Raw genomic sequence first — 27,645 nt, forward strand, 5'->3', positions numbered from 1 at the left:
GTAGTTGCACAGATTGTCACCCTGTTACAACCCACAGAAATTACCCCAGAAAAATACACATAATGTTCAATATTGTACATTCATATACATTAACACACAATTCAGTTGTGATTTAAATAGTGTTAAAAACAAAACTACAGCACTACAGTACATTTACACTGTGTGTAGTATATTCAGCCAGTTTACCAAGGTGATGTCTCAGTCCTTCTGTATGACTTTCTTGTAGTGTTAACAGCTCATTTAGTGTACTACTGGGTGGATCTAGTCCATCAGGGTTCCAGCTTTGTTCATCCTGCTACTGCACAACTTGAGAATTTCCATCATCTTCACATCTTCTTCAAGTTCAGACATCTGAAAGATGTTTCTTTCTTTTCTGTATTCTTCTAAATGTATGAGGTTGTCTTTAAGCCTCTAGCCCAGAAAAACAACACAGCAGTGGCCATGGACTGGTGGAGCTACTGTTTTTTAGACACGTGATAATAAAATCATCCTGTAGAGAAAACAAAAAGTAAATTTGGTTTAAGAAAAAGATACCATATCAAAAAATGTCTTTCTTTTTCAATTTTTATTACTCACAGTTAGAAAGTTGTAGGTCCCTGGAATGAATTTATACTTAAAGTGTTTATAGATTTGGCTGGAGGGTGCAAGCACATGGAGGTGGAGGTGATCAACTGATGTATATGGGGGTTGATGAAACCCCAGGCTATGGAAGACACATATCATGAAAACACATCATGCCAGATTTTCCACAGAGACAAACAAACATAGTGGGAAGATGAACACATCATCTGTCCCAACCTACCTTATTTCCTTTGCATCAGTGAACCCTTGATCTCTAAGAACCTCTTTTCCCATCTCAGCCATACGTTTAACTGCAGGAAACATGAAACATTATTTTGATTAAAAAATCCTTTCACATATAGACATCATGTGGAGACTGAAATATCTCATTAGTAAACAATACATTTGCAATATCAATTTGTATTTCTCCTCTATAACAGACCGAGGTCGATGTGTCGCCTCTGCAGAGAGTGACAGTTGGTTATATGCTGTCTGGGTACAACCAGGTAATGGTGAGGAGCTGCAGGGTAAATGTCTTTGAAACACACCAGCTCTTTGTTCTGATGGAGAGGAGGGAGAATCAAAATGAAAACATGAAACAACACACAATGCAAAGCAGAATAAGGTGCAAAACTGTCGCAATTATATTTTGTAGAGACAAAAAAGTGAGTGTACTGTTGCAAATAATATCTGGGTGAGTAATTTGAGGAAGATCAAAGATGGATGTCAGAACAGGTTAACAGGTCTAGTGATAAACCAGATCCAGGAAATGACAACATTTTTTTTTTCTCAGAAAAAGATAATGTGACGGAGGGGAGAAAGAAAGAAAAGAGATATTTTTGACATTCTATCAGACATCGTCTTGTGTGAAATTCCTGTAACGTTACAAAAAATTGTTTACATTTTAACTAACAATGCTTTTACAGACATTATATACCCAGATTACAGACATGACGCAATAATGATGTAAGATATATGTTATAACTGTTTTTTAATTAATTAACCTAACTAGATTTCTTGAATGTAGGAAAGTAAATTTCACGAAACTATAAGTAAAGTAGATTCAAGTTCCTGACACTTATGACGCTTTAAAACTTCCGGCTATTCCGCCTCAGCTCACTTTCATTTCAGTTTTGTTTACCTTTTTTAGGAGTGTCGCTTCTTTGTCTTGTCCGCTGGCTATCAAGCAGAAAGTACAAGTATCATCTATTTCCTCTGGGCTGTGCCACGCCATGTATTTAGCAGTTTTGAACAACCTGTCTGATGTGTCTCTGCCGACTGTTCCTCGCTGTGTTGATGTCTCTGCTGGTAAATACTATGAGCGCCTACCGGGAAATGTGCAAAGATCGTCTGTGATTGTGAAGACGGATCACTCCGCGGAATTATGATTCCGCTCTTCTCTCAACCAACCCCCATAAATCTACTGAACGGAAGTAGACACAAATAAGCATCTGATAGTTACCTTTTTTGACCAAATAACATGTTTTTAAAATTTATGTCGCTTAGAATTAGTGTATAGCAAACAACTCGTTGTACGGTGGCCCCAAAGTGTAAAACACAGAAATAAAGACAACAAAACGACATAAAGAAAACCAACAACAAAAAACCCCAGTCAAAGCAAAATATAAAACCAGAATACAATGGCCAAAAAGAATACACAATAAAAAACTAGGGCTGTGTAAATCAACACTTTAATCAGATTAATCCATCATCATGTTTAATGTGATTAAAAAAACAACACAATTAACTCATCTGCTGTGCAGAAAGACTCGAAATCCCTGAAATGCAGTTGGCAATGTATTTTGGACAGTTTTTCCAAGTAGAATTGAGTACATATAAATAAGTAAATAAATTAGGAAAAAAACAAAACGAAGTCGACCAACATTAAGTACTATGCACTCATAAAGAAGGAGTTTTTTCTTTTCTGCTAGCACTTTGGCTAATGTGTCACCCAGCTTGCAACAACAATAGAGCACCAAAACATCAAAGGAAAACACAACAAGAAAAAGAGAGAGAAAAAACCCAAAAGAAAATTTCAATACAGAAAAGAGTGGGCCCATTTTATCTTAAGTATCTGAAATGCTAGGTAAAGCTGACACTAGATATTTTCCTCTTTAGACATTTTCAGTCCTCTAAATGAAACAAGCTAGACACTGTTTTATCTGTGCTTTTATGTCAAATTACTTTTTGTGATTTGACTTATTTCTATTATATACATCTTTGAATTGGATACAAGATTTTATTTTTTCCAAATAACTTTCTAACAAGTAAAAGACAAGTTTGGGATTGGAGTACAAAAGTGCTTGTAAATCAGTGTGTCATAAATGTAAAACAAAATCATTTGTATGAAGGTAGACGTTGGTCAGCGCACTGCAGAAACCATTTTTTTACAGCAACTGATATGTTTAACGGTTTCAAGAGGAAGTGTTTTTTTTTGTTTGTTTGTTTTTTACACAAGTGCAAAGATTAATCACTTTGTCCACATTGGGGTGCCAAAATCAACACAAACCGAAATGTCCACACAGAAATTTTAATGTGCTCATCATAAAAGGCCACTCAATGGATGTAAAGAAAGATCCCATAATAATGTGTTATTGTATATATAACATTTATTCAGGTTTAAATGTGGTTGCAATAACAACACAATAAATAGATCTTTAGTGATGTCACAGACCAGCAGTTTGGATTCACATGAAATGATACTCAGAAAGCATTCACAGTTACAACACTGAACAGCTACAAACACGATACAGCTCATTTTCACATGAAGCGATAACTGGCATTAGTGAATAGTTTGTGTGGCAGGTTTTATAACAGTGGTGTGATATATTTGCAGTATTGCACATTCATGCACTACAAGCCTGTGTCACACCCACAGGACACAAATGAACATTTCTTTTCATGTTAGTACATCTGAATTTTAAGTTAGTGGCATGAATGCAGAACTGACAATCCCTTTTCCTCCTGTGTTTGTGTGAAACAGAGGTCAGCCTCTGACCTCCTGTAGTGGTGATTTAACAACATTCAGTAACAATTTTACACTGAAGAAATGCTTCAATACACAGGGCCGATGTACAGTTCCACCATCAATTGATCCTGTAGTGCAAAATGACTCCATGTCCAACTCCTACTGGCTCTTACTCTGAACTACAAACTAGTGACCGACATCGGGATTCAATACTGACGGCAGTTAATTCTAGTGCTTGTTGGGTCCAATCAGAACAGAAATATTTAACATATTTTAATAAAAGTAAAAGCATTTAAAAATAAAACAAACTGAGTAATCTCTGTAAAAACAATGTAAAAATAAAATGTAAAAATAAAACTTCTAAAACAGTCTATAAAACACAATAAACTCACAACGAATAAGATTTTAAAATACAACATATTTGGTCATTGCAAACGTTTCCTGGCTTTAAAACTTATTTTGGATTGTACACAGGGAATGTGAATGTTTAATGTGAGGAAATACGATGAACACTCTCATTCAAAAAGTCAAAATAAGAAAACAAGACGACCTTCGGGAGTGGTGCGGCACCATCCCGATGTAAACGATTTGAAATATTTCCTGCAGTGACACTTCATTTAAGGGCGGAGAATACAAAATCTCCCTTCTAAGTTCCTTTTTCTCCAAGTTAAAAAATTCATCGTAATTAAAAATACCACTCCGAACTTCTTCGGTACACAATCCTGTACATTCCCAAACATACATGTTTCGGTTAGCCATCATTACAGCATCAACAGCAACACTTTCTGTCACAAACACACTCAAAATGAGCTCCTCTTGGAGGTTTCACAAGCAGCTGTTTACCTCTCTCTTTATAAGCTTTTGGTGGTAAGGCAGTCTGCATGCTGGGAAAGCTGGAGGCGTTTTCAGATGTCTAAGGCAGACAATGAACTGAGAGCTACAACATGTCTTCACACAGGAGGGAAAAACCAGTAACAAACCGGTTGCAAACCCACCTCCAGAACAGGCCACAAAGGACTTTCCATTCTGTCTCTCAGTCAACTTCTCCATCTCCTCTTGTCGAACTTTTAGTGCCATTGTGGGTTAGTTAGGTTAGCCTCCATGTGGTGCGTAAAAGGCTCAGTGTGGGGGGTGAATGTAGAAGTAGCTGGAGCAGATGAAGCTACTCAAAGGTCCAGACCTCCAGGCTGTGGATGTTGAAGTCCTGCTGGGCAGAGAGTGGCAGGTTGTTGAAGGTGGCGCATTTAGTGGTGGTGCCTCGGTACAGCTCAGCGTCCAGCCACAGTCCGAGGTGACCACTACAGAAGAGGAGGAGGGCAAAGTTAGAGAAAAGGTGCACAAAAAAAAGCGCATAAGAACTTGAAGTTAAGCTGGTAAATTCACTAACCCTCCTCCTCCCATCTGCAGAGAGTCAATGTTTCCTTTCACAAAGTAAGAATTCTCCCCTGTCCAGCGGTACACCTGAAAACAAAAAAAGGTGAAGAGGTCAGTTATAAAGCAAAAAAAAACTCATCCTCAACTCTGAAAATATACAAGCACAACAAACCTTAATCTCAGGACAGAAGCTGTACAGGAACGTCTCTCCTGTCCCGTAGCAGTGTTCACTCACTCTGAACGGATGAGTCGAGAACGCTCCAAATATCTGCAGGAAAGAGACTGATTTAATTCCAAAACAAAGAGGCAGGAACAGATTTAAAACTGGAACAAACACTCATTATTGTAACTCAACAAATAGTTAAGGAAGACCAAAAAATGGTTTAGCTTTTGGGAGGAAGGACTTTGATGCTGCCAAGGTAATAATATAAGGATGAAGTCCTGTATAGAGCCAGGTGAATTAAGCTTTATGTGAATGGATCAGATAGTAAAGGGCGATTTCTGATCTTGCCAAGGATCAAAAAATGTCTCCTTTTCCTTGCCGAAAAACACCTTCTTCATGGATTGATGACACACTGGTGACTGTGAGTGTGTGTGTGTTGTGATTCTCTTGTGTGATGCTACAAACAGATCTCTGTGAGCCAAAAAACATAAATTTACCAAGGAACTTAACACCTTGATGAAAAATAAAAAATGGCCTGTCTGAATGCAGAGGAAACCGGCAGAGGAGCAGGGAGGGGGTGTTTGGTGCGAGCGCTCTGGGCTTCTGCTGCACTAAAACACTGCTGTAGGGGTAATTTCTGCCCTAAACCTTGTGATAGGACCCAACTTGTTCCATCCCGGAGTATCACTTTAAGTTTGGATGAGGTAAAGAGGCAGAGCCTTTAGTCTCTATGAGGACAGCAGCGGGGTAAGTCAGCCATGCCCTCTTAAAGACAAAACTTGTTTGTTCAATAAATTAGAGAATACAAGTTATAAAAAACTTTATCCCCTGTACAGTGTGTGCTGATAGTTATTACCATTAATCTATTGATGTTTTCAGAAAAGCAAAATGGTGTGAATGTCCTCCTGACCAGCAGATTTTTATCTCACAGCTAATAAACATCAGAATGTCTGTGACTCCTACACAGCGTCTACCTGGCTATCCATGTCTTTGATGACCAGCAGCACAGGACTGTCCACATCTATCAGGCTCCTGTACAGAGTCTTCAGGCTCGTCCCGTGTCGCACAGTGCTGTACGCCAGCCTCCAAGGATAGCCCTGCACACGGGCTGGCAGGCGACAGGCAAGCTGGAGGGCAAAACACAGGATGGAACTGTGAGGTGGACTAGTCGGAGTATACTTCTGGACTTTTTCCATCTGACGATTCTAAGAGTGGTTTTCCTCTAATTCAGTAGCTCAAAGCAGTTAGCATGAAGCTAAACCCTACCGGTCCCATTTACCTTCTCAATGTGTGTGTCCTGCAGCAGATCACTGGTGTCATTGAGTATAGGCAGAGCATCCATGGACAGGTCTGCGTCATAGCTGCCAAAGCTCTGTCTACGCTTTGCCTCATCGATAGTGATGATCTGCAACAAAACAAGCAAATCACTATAAAAAAAACCCTCAGACACAAAACTTCACTCCGCTTTCTAACAGGCCACCCTGTCTGATCTGCTTTAATTCAGGTACACATGTTATTTCTTCTGATTAAGCTAACCTCCCAGCTACAAGAAGCAGGGTCACTGAAGAAGTTGTCGATCATGTCCAGCTCGTCTTTCTCCACAACAACAAAGCCCTGCTCTCGCGCCTCCTTCCCGTAAACATCTGGAGACCACTGGACGAAAAATGCATACAGATTGTCCACCCTGAAACACACACACACAAACAAACAAACAGAGCTTCAGTTAGAGATTACATTGTATCAGTGTGTATTATCTCCTATGTTAGGTTAAACTAGAGTCAAGAATTAAGTACACAGTGCTGTTGTAAAGTCAACTGATTTATCTTTTCTATAAAGGTCATCTGATGTGTTTATGAGAGCAAATGATGAGATATACTCAGGTGTTTACTGGGGATACTCTCTAACCTTTCTTGCGGCACAGCAAACCAGTACTCTGGCTGTTTGCCCCGCCCCCCAAACGAGTGGGCGGGACTTGAGGTCATTCCAGAGGCAAAGGACTTCCTCATTGGCTTTCCCACTTTGAAGCAGAGGAACATTGGTGGGTTTTTGCTCTTTTCTTCAGATGAGAGGAGCATGTCTGAAGAGGAAAAGATAGTTGAGTCAGTAAACAGTCACAAAAATAAAGTGCATCGTATTGCAACAGTTACGGTAATCTCTCAGCTTTGATTTCTAGTTGATGATTCTTGCCTTCTATCGGGGCCTGCATCCTCTCCAGCAGCCATGACTTCACCTCTGCCTCGTAGTTTTTCTTCCGTCTCTCCTCATCACTGAGAGCAGGGCCTCCTGTTTGTCTCTCTGGGCTAGAGTTCCCACAAACCTTTGCAGCCTCCCCGAGACTCGACTTCCCATTTTGGTCCACTGGTGCAGGGGTATTTTTATCCTGTGCATCATTTAGCAGCTCTTCTGTCCCTTTAGGTTTAATATCTTTGGTTTCAGGTTCTTCCTCACCTCGTCCTTCAGTGTCTAAAGAGAAATGTATTAACTCTCCTTCCTCAATGGAGCAGTTCTGAGCTACACCCTCATCTTCTTCATCATCCAGCTTTCGTTTAGTGTGACACAGCTTTGACTTGTCTTGAAAGTCTGCTTGGTCTGGGCAGCTCTGCCCCAGTTCCTGTGGGTCTCTGTTGACAGTTTGAAGGGGTTTGGGGAACATCCCGTCTGAGTCCTCAGTGCTCCCGTTTACAGTGGGCTCCAAGTCTGTGAATCCTTCATCTGATGGAGATTTCTCTGTCTGTTCACCTTCTGTGCTCCCTGAAGGAAGAAGACGAAACACGACATTTTGATTTTTGTTGTGTCTTCGAAATGCAGGAAATTGTGAAATGTCATGAACAAAAAACACAAACGTAACAACAACAAATTGCTTTCCAATACAGGATTGAAGGAGGTTACCAGTTTCTGAAAGTGTTGATTCAATGTCGTCCAAGACAATCGGACGCTTCTTATCCAGAGCTTCATAGCGGCTAAAAGGGTTCAGGTCTCGTTCTGACGGCAGTTGTTCCCACTCGCCAGGCCTGTACACAGGACACAAATCCTGGGGTAGATCTCTGAGGGGTCACGGGGCACCACACATACCGCAACACAAACCAGGATGAGAATGAAAAAAAGAAAACACAAAAACAAAGAAAAGGACCAACAGAAATTAAAAATGACAACAATGACTTAAAACTCATAGAGAACACAACATTTGTGATGCAAAATTAATCAAATCATGAAAATTAATGAAGAATGAATCAAAAAGTGTGAAGGAAAAGACACAAAAACTAGATGAAGTGGAATCAGAGTCTGAACTCATCAGACTGCTCTGTCAGAAAAAAAATATTTAATCAACAAAAAGCAGATGCAGCATAGGTCTTTAACATCTTGAGAACAAGAAGAAATTTAAAAGCTGGAAGAAGAGAAGAAGAATTTGAGCTGACAGTTTGGAAAGAGTGAAAAGGGGAAAGAAAGACGGTTTAGCTCTCTTACGACGGCAGAGCATCTTTGAGCTTCATGCGGGACACGTCGTCATACAGTGCAACAGACACCACCTCCTCCATGGGGCAGATCAGGCCGTACTCTTCGCAGCCGTGCTCGATAACTAAGGGGTCCGACTTGTGGGGGTCAAACATGATGTTGTTTGGTGTGACGATCAGTACACCTCCCACCACACCCTGCAATGACAAAAACTAACTTTGTGAGGTACAGAAGGTATTTAGGTTAAGAATAATGTAAGGTGAGCAGGAGGTTATGTGGGGCTCCTTCAGGGTGAGACGTGACCTCTTTTAAGCCTTACAGCAGGACAAAAAAACATTATGGTGAACATTTAGCGACTGTTATTTTAAAACTTAAGCCTGCTGATTTGTTGTAATTCCCTCTGAACTGATCATTTTGACTTGATAAATGTATGTTCTTATTCATCTTCTTCTCAGAGCTTTGCTGTTGAAACACCTTCAAAAAATAAATGAGGAAACTTTAAACACTGTTAACTAGCATTTTGGCAATAGTGTCAACAAGCATAAATTTTACACATAACTTTCTGCAAATCGATTTGATATGATGTGTGTAGTAAGCTTGTCCCTAGTACTGCTTTCACTGTTCAGAATTAATCCCCATTGTTGCAGGGTTTTGACCAGTCAGAATCAAGAATTCAAATCGGCTGAACAATGAATTTTAAAAGAGTAAAAATGTCTTTTTTTTTTCAAACAGAATGCCAAAGTAACAAAATATAACCCTTTAAAAAAATACATTGCAATACTATGGGAGAAAAATTGTAGTTTGCTTTGTTCATCTTCTCAAGAAGCAACAAAAACCTGGCACCATCATATTTTCCAGGTATCTTACCATGCCATCAGTGAAATATTTGCAGCTCATCTTGATAAATTTAACCGTTGCCGGGCTCTCGTCTTCCGAGTTGGGGGAGAGCTCACGCCGGATTGCTGATGTGCAGTTCGAGATGCCATCCTGAAAAACAGAAACAAAATTAAAGGAGAATTAAGAGAGAGGCCTGTATTTAGAAAGCTTGTTTTGAAGAGTATCAGAACCATAAAGCTTGAGTCCCCATTCAGCTTAGGTCAGAACTAAGTTACTCTTTTACATGAAAACTTGAAATCAATCATGAGACTGGAAGAATCTGGAGAATCTGAGAAATAGTATCACTTGAAGGGGCTGTGAGGACTTTCTAAGTGGTCTTGAAAAAGTCCTACTTCTGAATACATGGACTGATTTATGCCACTAAATTATCACTAAATTGAAGAGGTAGGTTACATTTGCTCTGCTTAGTGAAGTTAGAGATGGTAGATAAACACTAGTAAACATAACCAGGGTTTACTAGCGGTACACGTTACAGACATGCCTCAGAGCACCAGGCTGTGAGTAATACTAAATAAATCCTGGTCCAAACTATGCTCCAAAATTTTGCTTTGTGTCATGTTTCAAACAGCTCTACATTACTGTCAATAAATACATTACCCTGTCACTTTGTAACCAGTAAAACGTTTCTTGTTCAGTGTTAAGAGAAGGTCTGCTCTCCATTCATTTACTTCAGAACAAACACACACATTGATGAGAGTCACACCCTCATGACAGTGGGTGCAAGTGCTCATGGGAAACAGAGAGGCTTTTCCAGATAGTCCTCAGAGCCACTTAAAATAAAATTAATGCATTAACACCCTAGATAATACAAAAACTAAGAAAGTAGGAATATTTATATGTTCTTTAGGGTGTTTGTCGTAGAATCATACTTTAACAGCAAACTTCAACTTCACTGACCCCTGAGGGAAATTTGCTTTGCAGGCAGACGAAAAAACACACAAAAATGTGTGTCTGTGTATTCACAGTCATGTATATTTTGGAGCATTTGTGTCTTTATTAGATAAGAAAGCTGAAGAGAGATAAAGTGGAGAGTATAAAGTCGGGGAAACAATCAGCGAAAGGTTAGGGCAAGGATACACCGTATACACTACAAAATTGAATCCAAGTGTTTATACCTTATGTTTTGTAAAAATGTTCTTATCAGATTTTATATCATGCTTATTTACTGACTTATTTCCATGTAAAAACACAAAAACCCTTTCATACTCACATGTGATGCTTTCTCTGATAAACCATTCGTGAGAAAAGTGTCAGCTGAACTTTCAGACTTCAGGTCAGTTTCTGATTGGCTGGCGTCAGGAACGAACAGTTTCTGTTTGTTAACAAAGACAGACAACAGGTGACAAGTCAGCCAGACAAAAACTGAAGCAGATGTTTGAGTTTGTGTCGCAGTACTCACCTGACCCGTGTAAACACTGCGGGTGAAGAGTTTGTTAAGCTGGACCAGTTTGTTTGGGGTGATGTTGAACTTGAGAGCGATGCTGTTGAGGGAATCATCTGGTCCAACCTGTTGGGGGAGATAAAGTCTGTGAAAGTGTCTCTTAAGATGCAAACTTCTGCTTATTGGCCAGAAGGGCTATAATACTCACAATGAACTCCACAGTCCCAGGTGGCCTACTCTTCTCCCTCTTTGCCTGATTGTTTCTTTTACAGCCATCATCTAGGAGAAAATAAGAGGTTTTTGCAAAATGAGGATGATGAAACCTCTCAATGAGTCTCATTTGAGATGAAAACATGGCTTCATGCAGCTTATCTGAATTCAAAAGACACATTTGTAATAGAAACGAAAAGAAGGCTCCTGCGTGTAATTTCCTTTAGAGTCTGTACCAGAGCTTGTTTATTCCCTGTCATTACCCGGCCTTAAACACTGTCCTACACATGCCCAAGCAGTCGTCATAAAACACGCAACAATCCGACCCTTGTCGTGCACAAGGTCCACAGTCAGCACTTTCTTCTTGCCAAGAACACAGGAGCCATTAGAGCTACCACTCCCCAGCTGCGTATTACGCTGGACTCCTCCGTCCGTGAACACAGAGGGCATGACTAAGCAGTAGACCAACAGACTCCAGCAGCATCAAAGACACACCACTGTCACTTTTTACAACACTGGATTTATACTGAGCACGGGCTGCTGACATGGGATGAGCAATTATGAACAGGCTCCAGCTTCTTTCAGGGCATTTCAACCTGAGTTTATCAAGCTGCAGAGCATCATACATCACATGAAGGGCTGCAGTGTTTACACAGCTGGCTGATCCACTGCACGCACAACAAAAGTAAGCTATTAGCCTTCACATGAACATCAAATCCAGATACACAAGACAGAGAAAAAATCACTTCAGGATGTGGTCATAATTTCTGGAAAGATAACGTAATAAGCAAACAGGAGCATAATTAAATCACACATACACTGACGATGATTAATCAGAATAGTTTCTTTAAACATCATCCTACAATGCTGCTGTTTAAAGAATCACAATAAATCAGATTACTTCTCTCCCTTAGATGATTCACAAAAAAGCACCACAGTGTACTCTCAGTGCCCTCAAACTGTGAGTACACTGACTTAAATGTCACCATTAACTGTACAATATGTCAGGATGTAGGTTATGCAACTTCCTGTAAAAACTGATGAGGTTGTTCCTTTTACGGAGGACCCTTATGTTGCACTTCCAGCACAGATACGTGGGAAAAGGAATTGAAAATGAATCTCTGCCCGTTTCACATAGCTGCTACAGAGTTGTGTTAGCAGACAAAGATATACTGTTAGTTTTAAACACTGACTGTAAGCACAGATTGACGATGTGTCTCCACCTCCTGTTGTTGTACATAAGTGAAGACAAGATGTCACAGCTTTCTATTTGCCTTCTCTTTTCTGCTTTTATGGTCCAAACAGAGCCAAATTATACTATACCTGTATCCCCTTTTTACGGGATCAGCCAGAATTAAAACCACTCAGAAAAAGTTTGTGATTTGAGGTAAATCGGGATCTGTTATCATAAAAACCAAGCGCCCTCAGTCCTCTTCCAGATTAACGTCCACAAGTTTGTGCTGCTCACACGCAAAGATTGTATAAAGAGTGTACAGTGTGGCTCCGCCATTTCTCATTGTACGGTTTTGAAGCCAAAATACCCCTGTCACAGGCGCAGTAGTAACTGTGCAGCCAGAGTCTGTGCAGTAGAGACGATGAGGGATTCTGGGAGAGTCTGAGTGGAGCTGGGTGACAAAAATAATATATATTTTTTTTCTTTCACGAGTCTAATCACTTCTTGACTCTACCTCCCAACATATTTTACAATCCCTGAAAAAAATACACGAGAACGGCAGCTGTCAATCATCGTTAAACCTTATGTAAACCTTAAATTCTAGTACCCACTTGTGAGGTTGACAATAAATCAATGATGGCTCCACGCAGGTCTCACCTGAGCCAGCAGGAGGCTTTGGTGTTATTCTCTGTAGGTCCGTCTTCCTGTTGGGGTCACTGTCATCTGGGCTGTCGGTACAGGAGATGATCACGGGGCTCTGCTCGTTCACATTCTTCTCTGATTGGTTCTGCTTGAGCTGTCTTCGCCTCTTCAGTCTGATGGGAAAACAAAGGAGGGAAAAAAAGGATAAAACAAGGAACAACATCACCAACCAACCAACACACCTGGAGTATCCATGGGGAACTTTTGGTTTGGGTTGATTTTGGCGCCCCCTGTGAACGGCCTGTCTCTTTGCTTTGCCTCAACTGTACATGTTTCTTTTTCTATGGTGCTAATTTTGCTTCTCAACTTATCAGCTAGTCAGATTATTTGCTCGAGGTATCAATATTACCAGGGCTTCAGACTAACATTTTGCATTGGTTCACTAGTGCACCCAATTTTTACATTCGCCAAGGAGTTTATGTTTTTGGAAGAGTTTGTTTGTGAACAACATAGCTCAAAAAGTTACAAATTTGGTTTGATTAAATTTTGGAGGTGATCTGGATCACCGTCTGGATCCGGGATTTTTTCAAAGGATTCTTTATCATTGTGAGATTGGGCCGTTTTCACCATATGTGTATTTAACTCCACGATAAATGGTCCGATTGAACAATACAAGACAAGGTCACCATCATTTCTGACAGATGTAAAAGTACGATCCAGATCCTGGAAATATTCTGGATACTAAAATCCGGATTACGAAATATGTCCTGGATCATCATCATTTTCAACACTGTCAGGTAAAAAATCACCATACAAACCTGCAACTAACACCAAATTGTAGCAGAATGTTTCACACTTTTTACCCTTGCAGAGGATCAACAACTCAGGGCAGCACTGTGCAAAAGTGAGCAACAAGTTGCTTCGAACAGCTACAGCGATAAAGTGGCTGAGCTCAAACAGCAAGAAAAAGAGATTCTGGTTGAAAAGGTAAATCATTCAGCTACAGTCTGTGTCTTCAAGGAAAATGAGAAATATTTAAGGGAGAAGATGGAATGGCTTGAAGCGAGAATGAAGGAAAAATAGGCAGAGACAGACACTCAGATTGAAGAGATTAGGGCTGAAAAGGAAAACCTTGCAGCCACAGTCTGTGTCTTCAAGGGAAAGGAGAAATTTTTAAGGGACAAGGTGAAATAGCTTAAAGCCAGAATAAAAGAAAAACAAGAAAAGAGACCGCAGGCAAACATGCTAAAATGACAGGAAAACAACGAGAGCCTTCGTGACTTTCTGAATATCTATCTGTTTACCTAAATATTCAACAGGAAATGCAGCAGGCAGTTAAGGAGAATAAAGAGTATAAATAACTTCTTAAAGAGAGTAGTTTGCATGTTCTCCCCTCCTGTCAGTGGTTAGCCTGTGTTTCCCTCAGGTGCTCTGGTTTCTTTCCAAAGATATGCACATTACAGAGGCTGTGAGGATTTTTTACATGATTTTGCAGAAGTCTCACTTCTAGATTTATTTCTGATATTATTCCACACATGAAAGTGAGATGATCAGATACAATATTACAGGTTACATGTTACTTCAAAATGCTACTTTTCAGCTTCCCCACTGGATCGAGCAGGACCAGATTGAGATAAACATTGTCTCTATGGCAACACTGGCTGACGAAGTTTAGTAGTGAGAAGAAGGATCTGAGTTTTTATGGCATGAAATAGGTATGGTTGGTGTGGGAGTGGGCTGTGACAGACCAACCAATATTTGGACTTGAGCCCTGTTTTACAAACTTTTGTTTCAATGTATAAACTTCTTTTTCAGTTGGGTTGGGGGGGGGGGGGGGGGGGGGGGGGGGGCTGTGGTCTTTATCTTTTGATCTGCTGATGAACAGCCAATTTAGTTAAATTGTTGGTTTCAATAAATTTCTTACTAATTTTTTTGTTATCTCACTCCTTTTTCTTCTTTTGGGCCTTTTTCAAAACTATACTTTGAATCTTTTTCAGGATCCAAATGTAAATTCTTGCAAATTTCTCATTTGTCTTAAAATTTTGATAAGGTGTGTAATTAGTGGAGATCACAGAGAAATAATGCTTTTGCGAGTTAAATCTTTGTTTTCTGAGCAGTGCCAGGTGCACCAAGAATGTTAGTCACACTCTTTAAAACTTTAGTCACACTGTGGAGTCCTGATTATATGCAGCCTGTTTGTAATACCTGTTAAAACTCCTTTCAGTGGCTTTAAAGCAGACAGCAGGAGAGCCTAAATAGACCCATCAACTCCATCTTGATCTAGTTTGATCCTGTTCAGGGCCACATGTGTCAACATCAATGTATTTCTTCAGCCAAAACCTGATCGCTTTGAGGAGTCTGAGCAGACTTAAAGAGGTGTACAAGAGATTTAATTTAGTTCCTTTGTACAAACTCAGGCCTTATGTCCAGCTGCTTTAAAGTTAGCACAATGAATCCAAACTTTCTTCTTCTCTCTTTGCTGCTGCATCAGCTGTGTTTTCCTCTCACACCGTCCTCTCCCCCTCTTTAATCATTGATAGGAGAGGGAGTGATGTAACAGCGTCTCCAGGCCCTGTTGGGGTTCTTTAAGGGGGAACACTGCAGTGCAGCGGAACCACGGGTTAGTGGTGCACTTAAGGATAATGCTCGCTCCATGAGCCCCACTGAAACCAAAGTGTGGGTATGAGTATGTTAAGAAAAGATAAGAGCAAATTGATTTATCATGAGCTGAGAGTTGGCCAGCTCAGCCTTGGGCTGAGTAAGAAGAAAAGGAGTGTAAAAAGAGAAGCGTTTGGAGTGTTCAAGTGCCTTAATGGAGGGTAAGAGTGGGTCGATAAAGCTGCAGACAGACAAAGTTCAGGCCCTGCCCTCTTAAAGTGATGCCGCACACATCTGGAAGTAAACTCAGGAATTTTCAAAAGCAATGTTTGTTTCAGCCTCGAGCCGTCTAACTATCTCAGCCCCCATCTCTCTCCAACCTTCAGTTCATAACCCGTGCGTTCAGTCCAAATGAAATAACAGAGAGCAGCACTTTGGAGATGTTCTGCACACTTACATGTGTTTCTACTTAACAGACTTGGCTAAGTTTAGCTTTCACAGAGCTCACAACAGAGCCCGGTGAGCCATTGTTGAAGGAGGGAAAATGAAGTTTGGAGGGAAAAACTGAAGTACTTACATAACCATTCAGCCCAAAAGATGCATTTCAAATTTGTTCATATATGCAAACGACTAAATCCCTTTTAACATATAACTTCTTGACACAAAATAATGATCCAGTTAGTGAACATCAATAAAAACTTTTCAAATCCCTTCCATTAGTGTTGCTAAATCTTCTCTTGCTCAAATTGACACCTGATAACAGCACTAATCCATCACTTTTATTGAGCTCCTTTTTCGAGTGCAAAAATCCTCAAAGTGAATCAGGTTGAGTCACAAATCTCCTATCAAAATTATGTCTAAACTCTGACCTAGAACTGAAAATAATGTACAAGTCAAACAGTTTTCTGCAGCGTTACAATGTAATATTTATATCTGAAAAGCCTCTTTGAGGGGGTTTGTTTTCTTATTTTTGAGCACTTCATTAGTGAATGCTTCACATTGGCCTTTGCTCTATTTGTCAGGAAGTGGGTAGCATGTGGTGCATGTTGCAGGGGGCTACATGTTCGCTGTGTTGAAAGATAAGGACACTTTTCCTTCCTGGATACTAGATGTTACTTTGTCCCTGTAGTTTTAAAGGACTCATGAGCTGTCATCTTTTTTCACTTTCCTTTTCTTTTCTTTTCTTTTGCAGCTCACTTCTCTACCTCGACTGCGAGTCAAAGCTTGGATCTTATCAACATTAGATGTACTGCCCTGGTAATAACTCATGACATTTCTAACAGTGGCCAATTCAATTATTGAAACAAGACAAATTACTAGTTAGTACCAAGCTGTCAGGAGAGGCTGAGCAAGTAACCTGAAACCGAATAAGAAACAAAAGAGCCCATTAGGCTGCACTGCATTACATCATGACATATCCTAAAGCAATGTTTAACATCTCCACTTTTTCAGGTTTTAGCGTGTCATAAGATGCAAGTATGTAAATGCTTTACACTTGCAAGCACACTATTTTCTATGTTTTTTCATGCTAATGCGTCATGTTTATGTAATACAAGTCTGGTGTTGGGAAAAACAAGAAAGCTACATTTCCAGTCTGAGATTTTTAGACACTTTCAACCACATCACACAGCTTTGCATGGCTTCATCATGTCTGATTATTCATTCAACACGTGTCACTGGTGCAGCAGGTGTCATAAAAAACTCCTTAGTTAATGCACTGTAGCTGTGACAAACTTCTTTCCACGCGTTTCCCGTTATCATGTTTCACAATGCTGCAGAAATCCAATTTTAAAATCGACTTGACTCCTGTTGGTCAATTATTGCAGGAACTCTGACGCATGAGGGGGATTAGGTGAGGCCATTTCAGCTGGGTGCAGCTTAGACATGGGTGACTTAAAGGTGCTGATCCATGCAGGAATAAATAATAACTCAGTGCACCTGTGGCGGCATGTTCAGCTACAAATTACCGTTTAGCACAATGGAAAAGCCACAGTGTGAATGCTTACGATAAGTGCTCCAAGTGGATTAATATTTGGACTTTACACTCCAAGATTAGACATAGATTCGCAGGGTGAAAGAGACTGATTAAAACAACTGCCTCTCAATGCAAATACAATATGATTACAGTTTATGTCATTAATGTTTAACGTTGATGAGCTCTGTAGCGTTGGGTTGAGTCACTTAGATTGATCCTTGATCATGTCACAGACATCAAAGGAAACCTTGCTTTGTGACAGAAATGTAGCAAAAATTGGAAGAAGTCATGACTCCTAAAATACACACAACTACAACAACAGCATGCAAAACTAGTGAGCAAATCCAGTTTCTCATTGCATAGAGACAAAAAGTGTGCCACCTGGGGCTTATTTTATGCAGATGCTTGACATTGACATTTGTTGTTTTGTTACTATGTTTACCTTGGAAAGCTACCACTGCTGTTTTCCCATGCACTCTGCACACTTTGTAGTTTATATGACCTACATGAAAAGGAACATGTCTTCTTCTTTTTTAGGGTTTTTAAGTTTTTATTGCTGTATTAAGTAAGCTTAATGTCCCCAAAGAGAACATGTCTCTTGTAAACCTTTGCAGACAATTTCATATATAGCGTAGCACAGTATCTCTTAGACTTTCTGGCAAATACTAAAATTCAATGCAAACAATAGCGCACAAATAAAAACAAACACAATCTCTTACCTTGCAAAATATCCCGGCTTTCTGTCTCTCTTTTCCATCAGGCCTGGCTGCTAATTCTGCATGCAGTCAAGCGCATCCATACAAACATCCACCCTTTTCACACACCCACCCACACAGTGTGTCCAATCCAGCAGACACTTCTTTGGGGAAAGACCTCCTCTCACACTGTGCTCTCACACCTTTCCCTTGTCCTGCAGAGGAAATCAAAAAGCGAGGATGGATTAGCAGGCTGCTTCCTCACTCCACAGCAACACACTTCTATGTAAAATCCCAATAAGTGATGGAGGAGCCTAAGTGGATGGCGATGAAAGCATCCTATAAGCATGTCAGGCCACTCAGCTCACAATGGCTGACCAGCATGATGGAAAATGCAGCACTCTGCCTAAGTGGATGGAGACCAGCAGTGTATCTACAGTAAACATGTCTTTTATATTACATAATTACGCTTCATCACAACGGAATGTCTTTTATAAGCAGCATGAATTTGGGAATCCAACTCATGTAAACATTCAGACCACCATGACTGCACTAACTGCTGGGTATAACATGATTATGCGGAATCTAACTTAACAATTACATTCGTCACCAAACCTTAGAAAATACAAAAAATAATGCTACCTATAAGTATCCACGTGTTGGCTGAATGTGTTGCGTAACAGACAAAGGTTAAACACATCAGAGAAGCTAATTCACTTAAAGCATCCTTACCCCACCTAGCTACATTCATTAGTCTGTTGCCGCTTGCTCGGAGTGAATTCCTCTATGAACCTGAGCTTCTTTTTGGGCTGCAGCACTGACAGCAACAACAGCAAAAAATACAGAAATCCACTTGTGGTTATGTAAATCCGTCATTAAGCAAACAGACACCGCGAGCAAGGTCCATTCTCTCACTTGGCTCAACAGCTGATGCTAACCGCGCTAGCTAGCCACTTTGTTTACAGGACAATAGCAACCTGGTGGAGATGTCAAGACTATCATTTGGTCCAGGCGAGAGCACGTTGTTTAAAAAAGAACCCATGCATTTGCATGCAGTATATCCTTATGTATAAACGTAACACTGGTGTGTATTGACGAATTTAAACGCCACATTGTATATAAAAACAGGTAGCTGAAAACTGCCTACATACCTTCCGTGCATCTTCAAGCAGCTAATGTGGAAATCAAAATGAAGCCTCCCTTTACTGCGCCCCCTGGTGTCATGGTCGCCGTATAAACACAAACGAGCTGACCATGTGATTGCAGTTATGATCCACCCAGTTTGTCTCTCGATATTGTGAACCCCATTTTAGGACAGGTTTATTAGCGAGATTAAATGTATACCTGTAATAATTACAAACGTTTTTGTTTTTTTTAGATGATAATTAAGTATTTAGCTACATTATACACGTATTACACTTCCCTGGTGGTCTAGTGGTTAGGATTCGGCGCTCTCACCGCCGCGGCCCGGGTTCGATTCCCGGTCAGGGAACTATCTTTTCACCTTCCCAGCCTCCCTGTTCTTATCCGTTCATCTGCGAACCTGATTAAACAATCTGATGACACTAAGTGAATATCACTCAAACATTTAGTCTTAAAGACCATAGGCATATTGTGCATTTTTCAAGTTTTTTTATACATTGATATAAAGCAATTAGTGATTAAGATATAAAAACAATACAACAACAGATAAGCAAAATTAAGTGTAATTGAATTAAGCAAGGGGAAATGATCTGTTTCAGCAATTAATTATTTTAAGCAATTGTTTGACTGTTAAAAGTATTGGGTCATAACAGTTTTACCTTCTTTTAACCTACATGTCAGCTTTCCTTTTCCTCTCCTTCCTTTCCTCATGTCCTCTTCTCTTCCTTCAAAATGTTTTTCAACTGTGAAGCGAATGGTGCACTTAGCCTAAGAATCTATGGAGCTGTATTCAGATTGCATCACTGGGTGGCGACAGCTAACTACAAATGGTAGGGGGGTCTGGAAAATGAATAAGAAGTCATGTTTTATTAGATATGTTTAAAAGACCATGTGTACATGTTAATTGAAAAAATAATGGAACACAAACAAACAAACAAAAAAATCCATAAACTTAAATTAGCTTTATTTTATTTACTTTATTAAGTCTAATTAGGCCCAAATAAGATGTGTTAAGAGTCGTACTACTAATTTGAGTATTTACCCTAAGAGAACCAGGTTAGGAGATATTCAAATAGCTATGTGTCCTCAGTGTTTCTTTCAAATATCAGGTTAAGTAAAAACATACCTAACTGATTATACATTTCCTGAATTAATAAATTGAAAACAATTGGATGTAAAGGTGGTGCACTTTTGAAGAACTCCTCCACACAGATCTTATGTATATTTTTACTGATCCTGTTTGAGAAAGAGCAAAGAGACAGAGATAATGTGTGTTAGTGGAGCTTGTGTCCCATTGAGCCCTCTTCGGTGAGGAAACATGGAGATCCAGGCTTCAGGCCTTCTGATTGGACAAGGCAGGATTTAACCAGTTCCTGGCCAGCTATGTATCTTGGCAGCTATTTTGACAGGCGCTATCATTGTGAGAGAGGAGATAAGTTGTCTTAGGGATCGCAATGGCGCCGGTGTGTCCCTCCTCCGTCCTGTTCAGACTTTTCAACCCCTCCTCCTCTCTCTCTACCCTGCTTGAAACTAAGGATTGTGGGGGGCTGTTAGGTTGGACACAGGGTTTGTGTTGGCAGGGAGCGTCGGATCTGGGTATCATCGAGTCACTTCAGTACCTTCAAAACGTTCATGTGACCAAGTACAAGGAACTGCCTCCACCCACCTCTAAACTGTCACTGCTCATTTTTCCCTTTCCATATGTTCTGTATTTTTTGGTGTGGTATAAAGATTTTATACCATTTCTTCCTGGAAAAATACTGTTTTTCTGGAAACAGAAAGATAGAAGAGGAAATCACATACAGACAGACAGACAGAGAAGCTGCTTTGGTGAAAATACCAAAGGACAGGCTACTGTAAACTTTTGGCTTCTTCTTCTTCTTCTTTGGTATTTTATGGCAGTTGGCATCAGTAAAGTTGTATTACTGCCAAAACTTGTGGCTCTTTACTGAGTAATGTTTTCAAGATGTGACTCTCAGACAGGGGCTTTAATAACAAAGTCCACTGAACATTTTGTCTCCTTATAATGTACAGCAGACATTAAATGCATTTCATTTTGGGCCTGATATTACATTTTTTTATGGCACTGTCTGACATTAGCACACAAACATCTGCTAACATTGCAGTGATTGTTTATTGCGTCAGTAAGCTAGACAAAAGTATTTGGTTTCTTTATCAAAAGCACAAACACACACAAAGAGGAAGTTATGTTTCAGAAAAGAAATGAGCGACAGGTCATTGTGTTTAGATTATTATGTGTACAACAAGGCACACAGTTTTTGTTGTTTGATTTTCAAGTTTCAGTTGTGTCTGGTTTCCAAACAGGGCATTGACACAATCAGATTAGGAAAACAGCAGCTAAATGTGTCTCCCATTTTATTCAGATTTGTTGTGTTTCTTTTCCAAAGTAAGAGAAAATAAAGATAAAATCTTGCAGTCACAAAGTTCTGACCCAGCGAAGGCCTTGAAGAGATATAAAATCATCTCACTTGGACGTCATACACTCCAAGCTTAGACTACAACCACTGATAACTTGAAGTACACCGTGGCAGCAAGGAGCTTCAAAACCTAAACACTGACAAAGGATATGTCACACAAATGATAACTGATGGGAGGTGTTGGAGCCATAATTCATTATAATGATGCAAATCTGTGGAAAAGAAGTGCAACTATATTCTACAGTCCTGTGGTATTATCGGTATGTTTATGTAAAGATGTTAAACCCTGACTGATAGCTGGGCAATAAACCAATTAACAGAAGAAATACTTCAGAGCAAGTTGTTGTAACAATAAATCAGCACAGACAGGCTCACTTAAAGAGCTCAACAGCCAGTATTGTTAACAAATTTAAAGGCTTTCATTAAAGTAAATTGTATTCTACAGAAAGTCAAAATAATCAGCTTGTAAAGTGGAATGATGAGGACTCAATAAGAGAGTGAACTCTGTATTTTCTTCTGTGACAACTCATTAACTAAAAGTGTAATTTTTGCATTTTGATTGAACCATTTATATTATGATGACATTAGCTGATTTTACCAAATAGCTTATTTATTACAGATATCGTCTGTATTTATTGAACACACGTGTATTATGTTTGTCTTGTTATGGTATATGTTGGAGTAAAGGAGGGTTTATTGGTATTGGAATAATGAGGGAAAACTCTAATATTTGCACCAAGTAAGCTAACTGCCAGAAGTCACAACACTGTCAAAGTTAGCTTGAGTTACTATACCATATGCTAACTAAGGACTAGGGTGGGTTACATCTGATACATTTTTAATACAAAACTTAAAATCTTTTACTAATGATGTGAATTAGGTATTTAAATTACATTAAACAAAACGGTATATTTATAAATCTGAGCCACTTAGTAATATGCTAGCTAGCTGTTTTGCTAGCTTGTGCTTAGAATCCTTTAGGGGGAAAAAAGCTAGCAAAAATGTTTCCTGGCATTCAACTTGAAATTAAAGCACATTTGCAGATGTTTTCTACCGTAAAATTTTAGAAGTATGAATTACTGTATTTTAGACTTTTTTTTATCAGCTTATGCTAACAACTGTAGCTAGTATTGTAAGCTAGTTACCAGTCACCAGCTTATCATGCTAAGAGAAGTAGCTCGCTTAACTGCGACACAAACATGAGGCTACTGGTTTTTGTTTTATATCATTTTTGTAACTTGTCCAATTAATGAGAAATGGATTGCTTAAAAAATAGTGATGTGCTTTGGAGGTACTGTAGGTTGAGTTAGGCTACCTGTTGCTGGTTGCTGTTGCTCTAGGACTTTCCTTCTCCAAGCTAATCATTTGAAACTTAATATTTACCTTAGGCCCAGTGGTGGAGTATGTCGTCAGACAATGAAAAGGCTGGAGGTTTGATTCCAGCTCATGCAGTTTGCATGGTGGAGGTAAGCGAAGCACTGAAATCCTAAATGCTCCTGGTGACACAGTCAACGACAGATAAATGCATGTGCATGGATAAGTATAACAATATGAAAGACACTAATGTTGAGCCACCCACACTCTAAAAGGTAGATAATCTTATAGTCAAAAATGGCAAAATATTCCTGTAAAATGCTGCAAACTGATGTAAGTAATTACTTGAGCTAAAAGGGATGGGAGTTACAAGAAGTAAAAAGGAGCAATGTTTAAAAAATTTAGATTCGAACGTTTTTAAAACAAACTTTAGACCCGTCAGATCCATTGCAAGCAGTAATAGTCACAATTTGATGAAGACATATGACCTCTTCTTTGGTGGTCTGGGGATTCACAGGGATTGAAAGACCACCTCCTGATTAACCATGAGGTCCCCCACCCCACTATTAATCAAACAGACTAAAAAGAATGAAAGTGATGGAGACATGGCTTGTCACAGCTCTATACTGTATACCGTCCAGTGCCACTACACCCACTGTCAATCTGCCAAGTCAGCTGAAGCACTGCAGCCATGACCTTTGACCCAGGAACTGCACAGCAGGGGGAAAGGTTATCAAAGTCTGGGTTTCATTCTTAAAAGCTACATGTCCAGAATTTCCAGACAGTGCAAGAGCTACACTTCAAGGATTGAGCCTAAAAAAAAAAAGATGGACATAAGCACTGAATCAGCCTCTGTCATTAGTGTTTTTGATCACATGACTGTGGTAGGGGAGCAAACAGTGCACTGTTGTTTACTCTGCTTATCAGTGGTGTTGTAACAAGTAGAGGAACACAGACTGACCTCAAAGCGCACACACACACACATTACAAGAAAACTCACAAAAAGCTCTGTAGCTTTGGAGGCTTTATTCATTTTCTAGGTTAGATTCTGACTATGCTCAGCTTCCTTGACACAACACAGCACACACACAGGTTGCTTTTTCTGACACTTCAGGAAAGCATGATAACGAGTACAGATAATGAACTATTAGCTAACATCGCTAATAAATCTCCCTCAGCAACTCCTTAACTCTCCTCTGATCTCATCTGCCATAAAAAAGAGGCTTGTCCTGAGCAGTAACCATCACTTTCAGAGGAGTTTCTCCTCCACGTATAGGTAAAACTATGAACCCCTGCAAACGCTAGCCAATAAATAACAGCTGTAAATACCTATATAAATTATGACTGTGCCTGCTCATTTATGATTGTGCGATAAGCGAACTTTTCATGTACTATAAACTTTGTTTTCCTTTGGGAGGCAGAAGATATAAGGACTGTGTTAAAGGTAACTTGAGTGTGTGCTCTTACTGTGTCTGAGTGTCTACATGTGTACGCCGTTTGATGTGTGCGTTCATGTGTATGTGTGTATGTCTGTGCTCATACACACACATATATACACTCCCACTCTCACACTCAGACTCTGGTAAGTCCAAGCTAGCACCACATCAGTCCATCATCACAGATATGGCTTGCGGTTAGATAGCAGGTCTGGCGGCGCACAAGACATTTTGTCCACTCTGTCATGTTTACTTATAATGATAAGCTTTGATGGATTCTCTGCAAGCTATAGACGCCGGGGTGAACACACACACACACACACACATACACACACACACACTCAAGCATGCATGCTTGTGCACACACAATTATCTACAAACGGTGCCAGAAAATTAAAAATAAGCAAAAAGTAGATAAATAAATTCCAAATAGAAGCAAAAAAGTCTAATTTGAAATTTCAACTCAGAGTTAAACTCTATCAAATTAACAAATATCTGTCTGGAAACATATCTCCTGAAAGGTCAAAGGTCACATTTAGAAGATGATCTGTTTTATACACAATGATACAAATGAAAACATCTTTTTTCCTGCTCTGGAGACTTATAACAATTTAGTATAAGAGTCTTCCAAAAAGATATCAGGCAAAGGGAGGAGACGTGTTTAAAGAATGTGTCCTTGTGTAACTATTTAAATTGGACAACAACAAAAGCTTTAATTTTTTTCTGCACAAAAATGATAGGACCTTAGCCCCACCACTTTGATCACAAGGCAATTTCTCTTTTCTATTAACCTTATATTTGAAGCTTTGTTCTTCAGCCTCTTTCTCTTACTCTGGGATCTGTTGGTTAGCCTGAGCAGTGCTTCTTTTAGGGCTGGTTTACTTTTGCCTGGCATGTGGCCAGGCCTCAAACTGGCTCACTGCAACTGTTCTGGACCAATTAAAAAGACTAATGAGGCCCGTGCTTATCGTGTCACCCACAGGGCAGAGAGGGGGGCACCCAGACAGACAGCATGTTGGACTATAAGAGAGCAGAGAAGATGATACTCTCTCCTTCTTCATTTGATTCATATACAGTCAGTAGAGGGGGGGTCGGTCTTTTTAAACATAAACATAAAGGTTGCAGAGGCTGTTTTAGCTTGACTGTTTTCAAAAGACCAACAATTTATGTTTTTCTATTTCTGTTATTTCGTAACTTCTTGGATTGAAAATCAAAAAGCAGAAGCGAGGTGGTCAGAGATCTGCCAGTTGACCATACATATGTTTTGCCCCACCAGCAACAATTGTTGCTGAAGTGTATCACTATCATTTTCCACTCACGATAAAAAATCTCAGCGTTATTAACGCAACTTTTTCCACTTATATACTAATAGACAACTTAAACAAAGATTTCTGTTTCTAAAAAAAAAGCTTCCAAGTTGTTCCTGTCACATGACATTATCTGCTTCCTGGAAGTAGTGGATGCAAATCGTTCTAGAAAGAGACAATTTTCATAAATTTCTCATGATTTTCCCCCCAAAGATATTCATAATTATTTAATCATTCAATTCTCTAAAGTAACCCTACTCAAAAATATTGTACCTGAGATAAATATCTTTTTGTTCTTAGGCTTATTTCTGTGAGTGACAACAAAAGTAAAACTAAAAGAAAATTAAAGGAAAACACTGCCTGCAGGATCGCTCATAATTTAATTACTGGGTGCAATTTTCTTGACACAAAAGTACTAATGATGGCCAATACCCACACCTACCACCCCCCATGCCAACACACACATCACCTAAAATCACAAGACTTTCATATTATTATCATTTCAATAAAATTATTAGGTGACCAAATGAAAATCTGTGCAATGCTAAAAATGTTGTTTTCCTCAAAACAAAGTACAAAACGGAAAAAAAATAAATACATAACAGGATTCAGAGGGACTCAACTGATAAAACTCTATGCCTTACAACTCTGAAAAAAATGGGCATAAATGGGTTCGTCCGGATTACCTGAGCCTTATTTTGTTTTCATGGATTTTCAATGAAACTGCTGAGAGTGAACACAGCTGTAACATGCTACCACATCCATACTGAGAAGCAGCACCTCATTATTTTTCCATGCATGTAACATTTTTACAATGCACCTGGAGTTCACCTTTCCCCTCCTGCTCAGCCACTCACCTCCCTTCCAAATCTCCCACAAATTTGAAAGCTATTTACACCCAAGGACACCGCAGCCACTGCTGAAATTTAGGGAGTGTGTGTCTGACAAAGAGTGAGAGAAAATGACAGCAAGAGGTGGAGGAGATGAAAAAAGCAACCCAGAAACAACGGTCTCCTTCTTTCACCGATTCCTAGTCCACATCTCACCCCTCCTCTCGCTCAGTCAAGGCCACTCTTTTCTTCCTCCTACTCGCTCGACCAAGAGGAGGTCAGAGTAAAAGAGAGAAAGAGAGACGCACATACACACACAATGTGTAACAGTTACAAATCTTCTAGGCCTTATCCCGGACAACACACTGATAAGTGTGTCTCCACTCCCCATCCGACAGATCCATCTCCGAAAACATCTGAGACACACGTAGGAAGATGTGGAAATAAATGAGTGTACCTCAGGCAGATTGATGCTTGAATACACTCCTGCTGCTGTAAATGAGTCAAAGCAGAGTTTAACAGCTCAGCCTGGGTGAGTTTGGGGAGTTTATTATCTGATACTGAGGGATGTTAATTAACAAGGTTTAGATGACATGAGATCTGTGTGTTGAAGTGTGTGTGTGTGTGTGTGTGTGTGTGTGTGTGTGTGTGTGTGTGTGTGTGTGTGTGTGTGTGTGTGTGTGTGTGTGTGTGTGTGTGTGTGTGTGTGTGTGTGTGTGTGTGTGAGAGTGTGTGTTTGCACGTTATGGGAGTGCAGCACCTGCAGCTAATGATGTGAAACTTGCCAACTTCATTTGCAGCCCTCCACACTCTGTTCACTCCCTTGGGTCAAACTTACACCTGTTGACCTGAAAAATTCTCACACACTTACATACATACACACACACACACACACACACACACACACACACACACACACACACACACACACACACACACACACACACACGCACACACACGCATACACACACACACACACACACACACACACACACACACACACACACACACACACACACACACACACACACACACACACCTTTCCAAGTCTTTTTTGGCATGACAACAGCCATTCCTCCACTGAGG

General features: G+C 39.9%; 2 protein-coding genes and 1 non-coding gene across 4 annotated transcripts; 1 reads left to right on the top strand and 2 right to left on the bottom strand.

The window, feature by feature from the left end:
• LOC141801549 (adenosine 5'-monophosphoramidase HINT3-like) lies at positions 1–1,925 on the bottom strand. 2 transcript variants are annotated; one of them, XM_074684613.1, is made up of 5 exons: positions 1,703–1,925; positions 1,004–1,121; positions 803–872; positions 577–703; positions 12–490 (listed from the first exon to the last, which is right to left on the bottom strand). In XM_074684613.1, exons 1-5 carry the CDS (start codon positions 1,793–1,795, stop codon positions 404–406), a joined length of 495 nt encoding a protein of 164 aa, XP_074540714.1. In that variant the 5' UTR covers positions 1,796–1,925; the 3' UTR covers positions 12–403. The 2 variants fall into 2 exon arrangements, with proteins under 2 accessions (XP_074540715.1, XP_074540714.1); XM_074684614.1 differs by lacking the exon at positions 577–703 and having other exon boundaries at positions 1–490.
• Positions 1,926–3,152: 1,227 nt separating this feature from the next.
• ncoa7b (nuclear receptor coactivator 7b) lies at positions 3,153–19,376 on the bottom strand. Its single transcript, XM_074685158.1, has 17 exons — positions 19,243–19,376; positions 18,116–18,306; positions 12,839–12,996; positions 11,006–11,076; positions 10,816–10,923; positions 10,627–10,728; positions 9,387–9,506; positions 8,532–8,716; positions 7,956–8,110; positions 7,254–7,817; positions 6,972–7,143; positions 6,603–6,750; positions 6,346–6,471; positions 6,041–6,193; positions 5,076–5,171; positions 4,917–4,990; positions 3,153–4,827 (listed from the first exon to the last, which is right to left on the bottom strand). The coding sequence occupies exons 2-17, from the start codon at positions 18,151–18,153 to the stop codon at positions 4,692–4,694; spliced, it is 2,406 nt and encodes an 801-aa protein (XP_074541259.1). The 5' UTR covers positions 18,154–18,306; positions 19,243–19,376; the 3' UTR covers positions 3,153–4,691.
• A 135-nt stretch (positions 19,377–19,511) lies between these two features.
• trnae-cuc (transfer RNA glutamic acid (anticodon CUC)) lies at positions 19,512–19,583 on the top strand. The gene has a single exon. It is a non-coding gene; the product is annotated as a tRNA-Glu (tRNA).
• The last annotated feature ends 8,062 nt before the right edge of the window (positions 19,584–27,645 follow it).

The sequence above is a fragment of the Halichoeres trimaculatus genome, unplaced genomic scaffold (assembly GCF_033239565.1).
Source record: "Halichoeres trimaculatus isolate MK-OKI-2021-1 unplaced genomic scaffold, fHalTri1.1 fHalTri1_scaffold_13, whole genome shotgun sequence".
Lineage (NCBI taxonomy): Eukaryota > Metazoa > Chordata > Actinopteri > Labriformes > Labridae > Halichoeres > Halichoeres trimaculatus.

Excerpts from the sequence above, each read along its gene's own strand:
- LOC141801549 (XM_074684613.1), bottom strand. The coding sequence starts at position 1,795 with ATGGCGTGGCACAGCCCAGAGGAAATAGATGATACTTGTACTTTCTGC. Across the intron at positions 873-1,003 it reads GAGGCGACACATCGACCTCG|TTAAACGTATGGCTGAGATG; the intron begins GTCTGTTATAGA and ends TGTTTCCTGCAG. Across the intron at positions 491-576 it reads GGACCTACAACTTTCTAACT|GATGATTTTATTATCACGTG; the intron begins GTGAGTAATAAA and ends TTTTCTCTACAG.
- ncoa7b (XM_074685158.1), bottom strand. The coding sequence starts at position 18,153 with ATGGAAAAGAGAGACAGAAAGCCGGGATATTTTGCAAG. Across the intron at positions 7,144-7,253 it reads GATGCAGGCCCCGATAGAAG|ACATGCTCCTCTCATCTGAA; the intron begins GCAAGAATCATC and ends TTTCCTCTTCAG. Across the intron at positions 4,991-5,075 it reads GCTTCTGTCCTGAGATTAAG|GTGTACCGCTGGACAGGGGA; the intron begins GTTTGTTGTGCT and ends TTTTGTTTTCAG.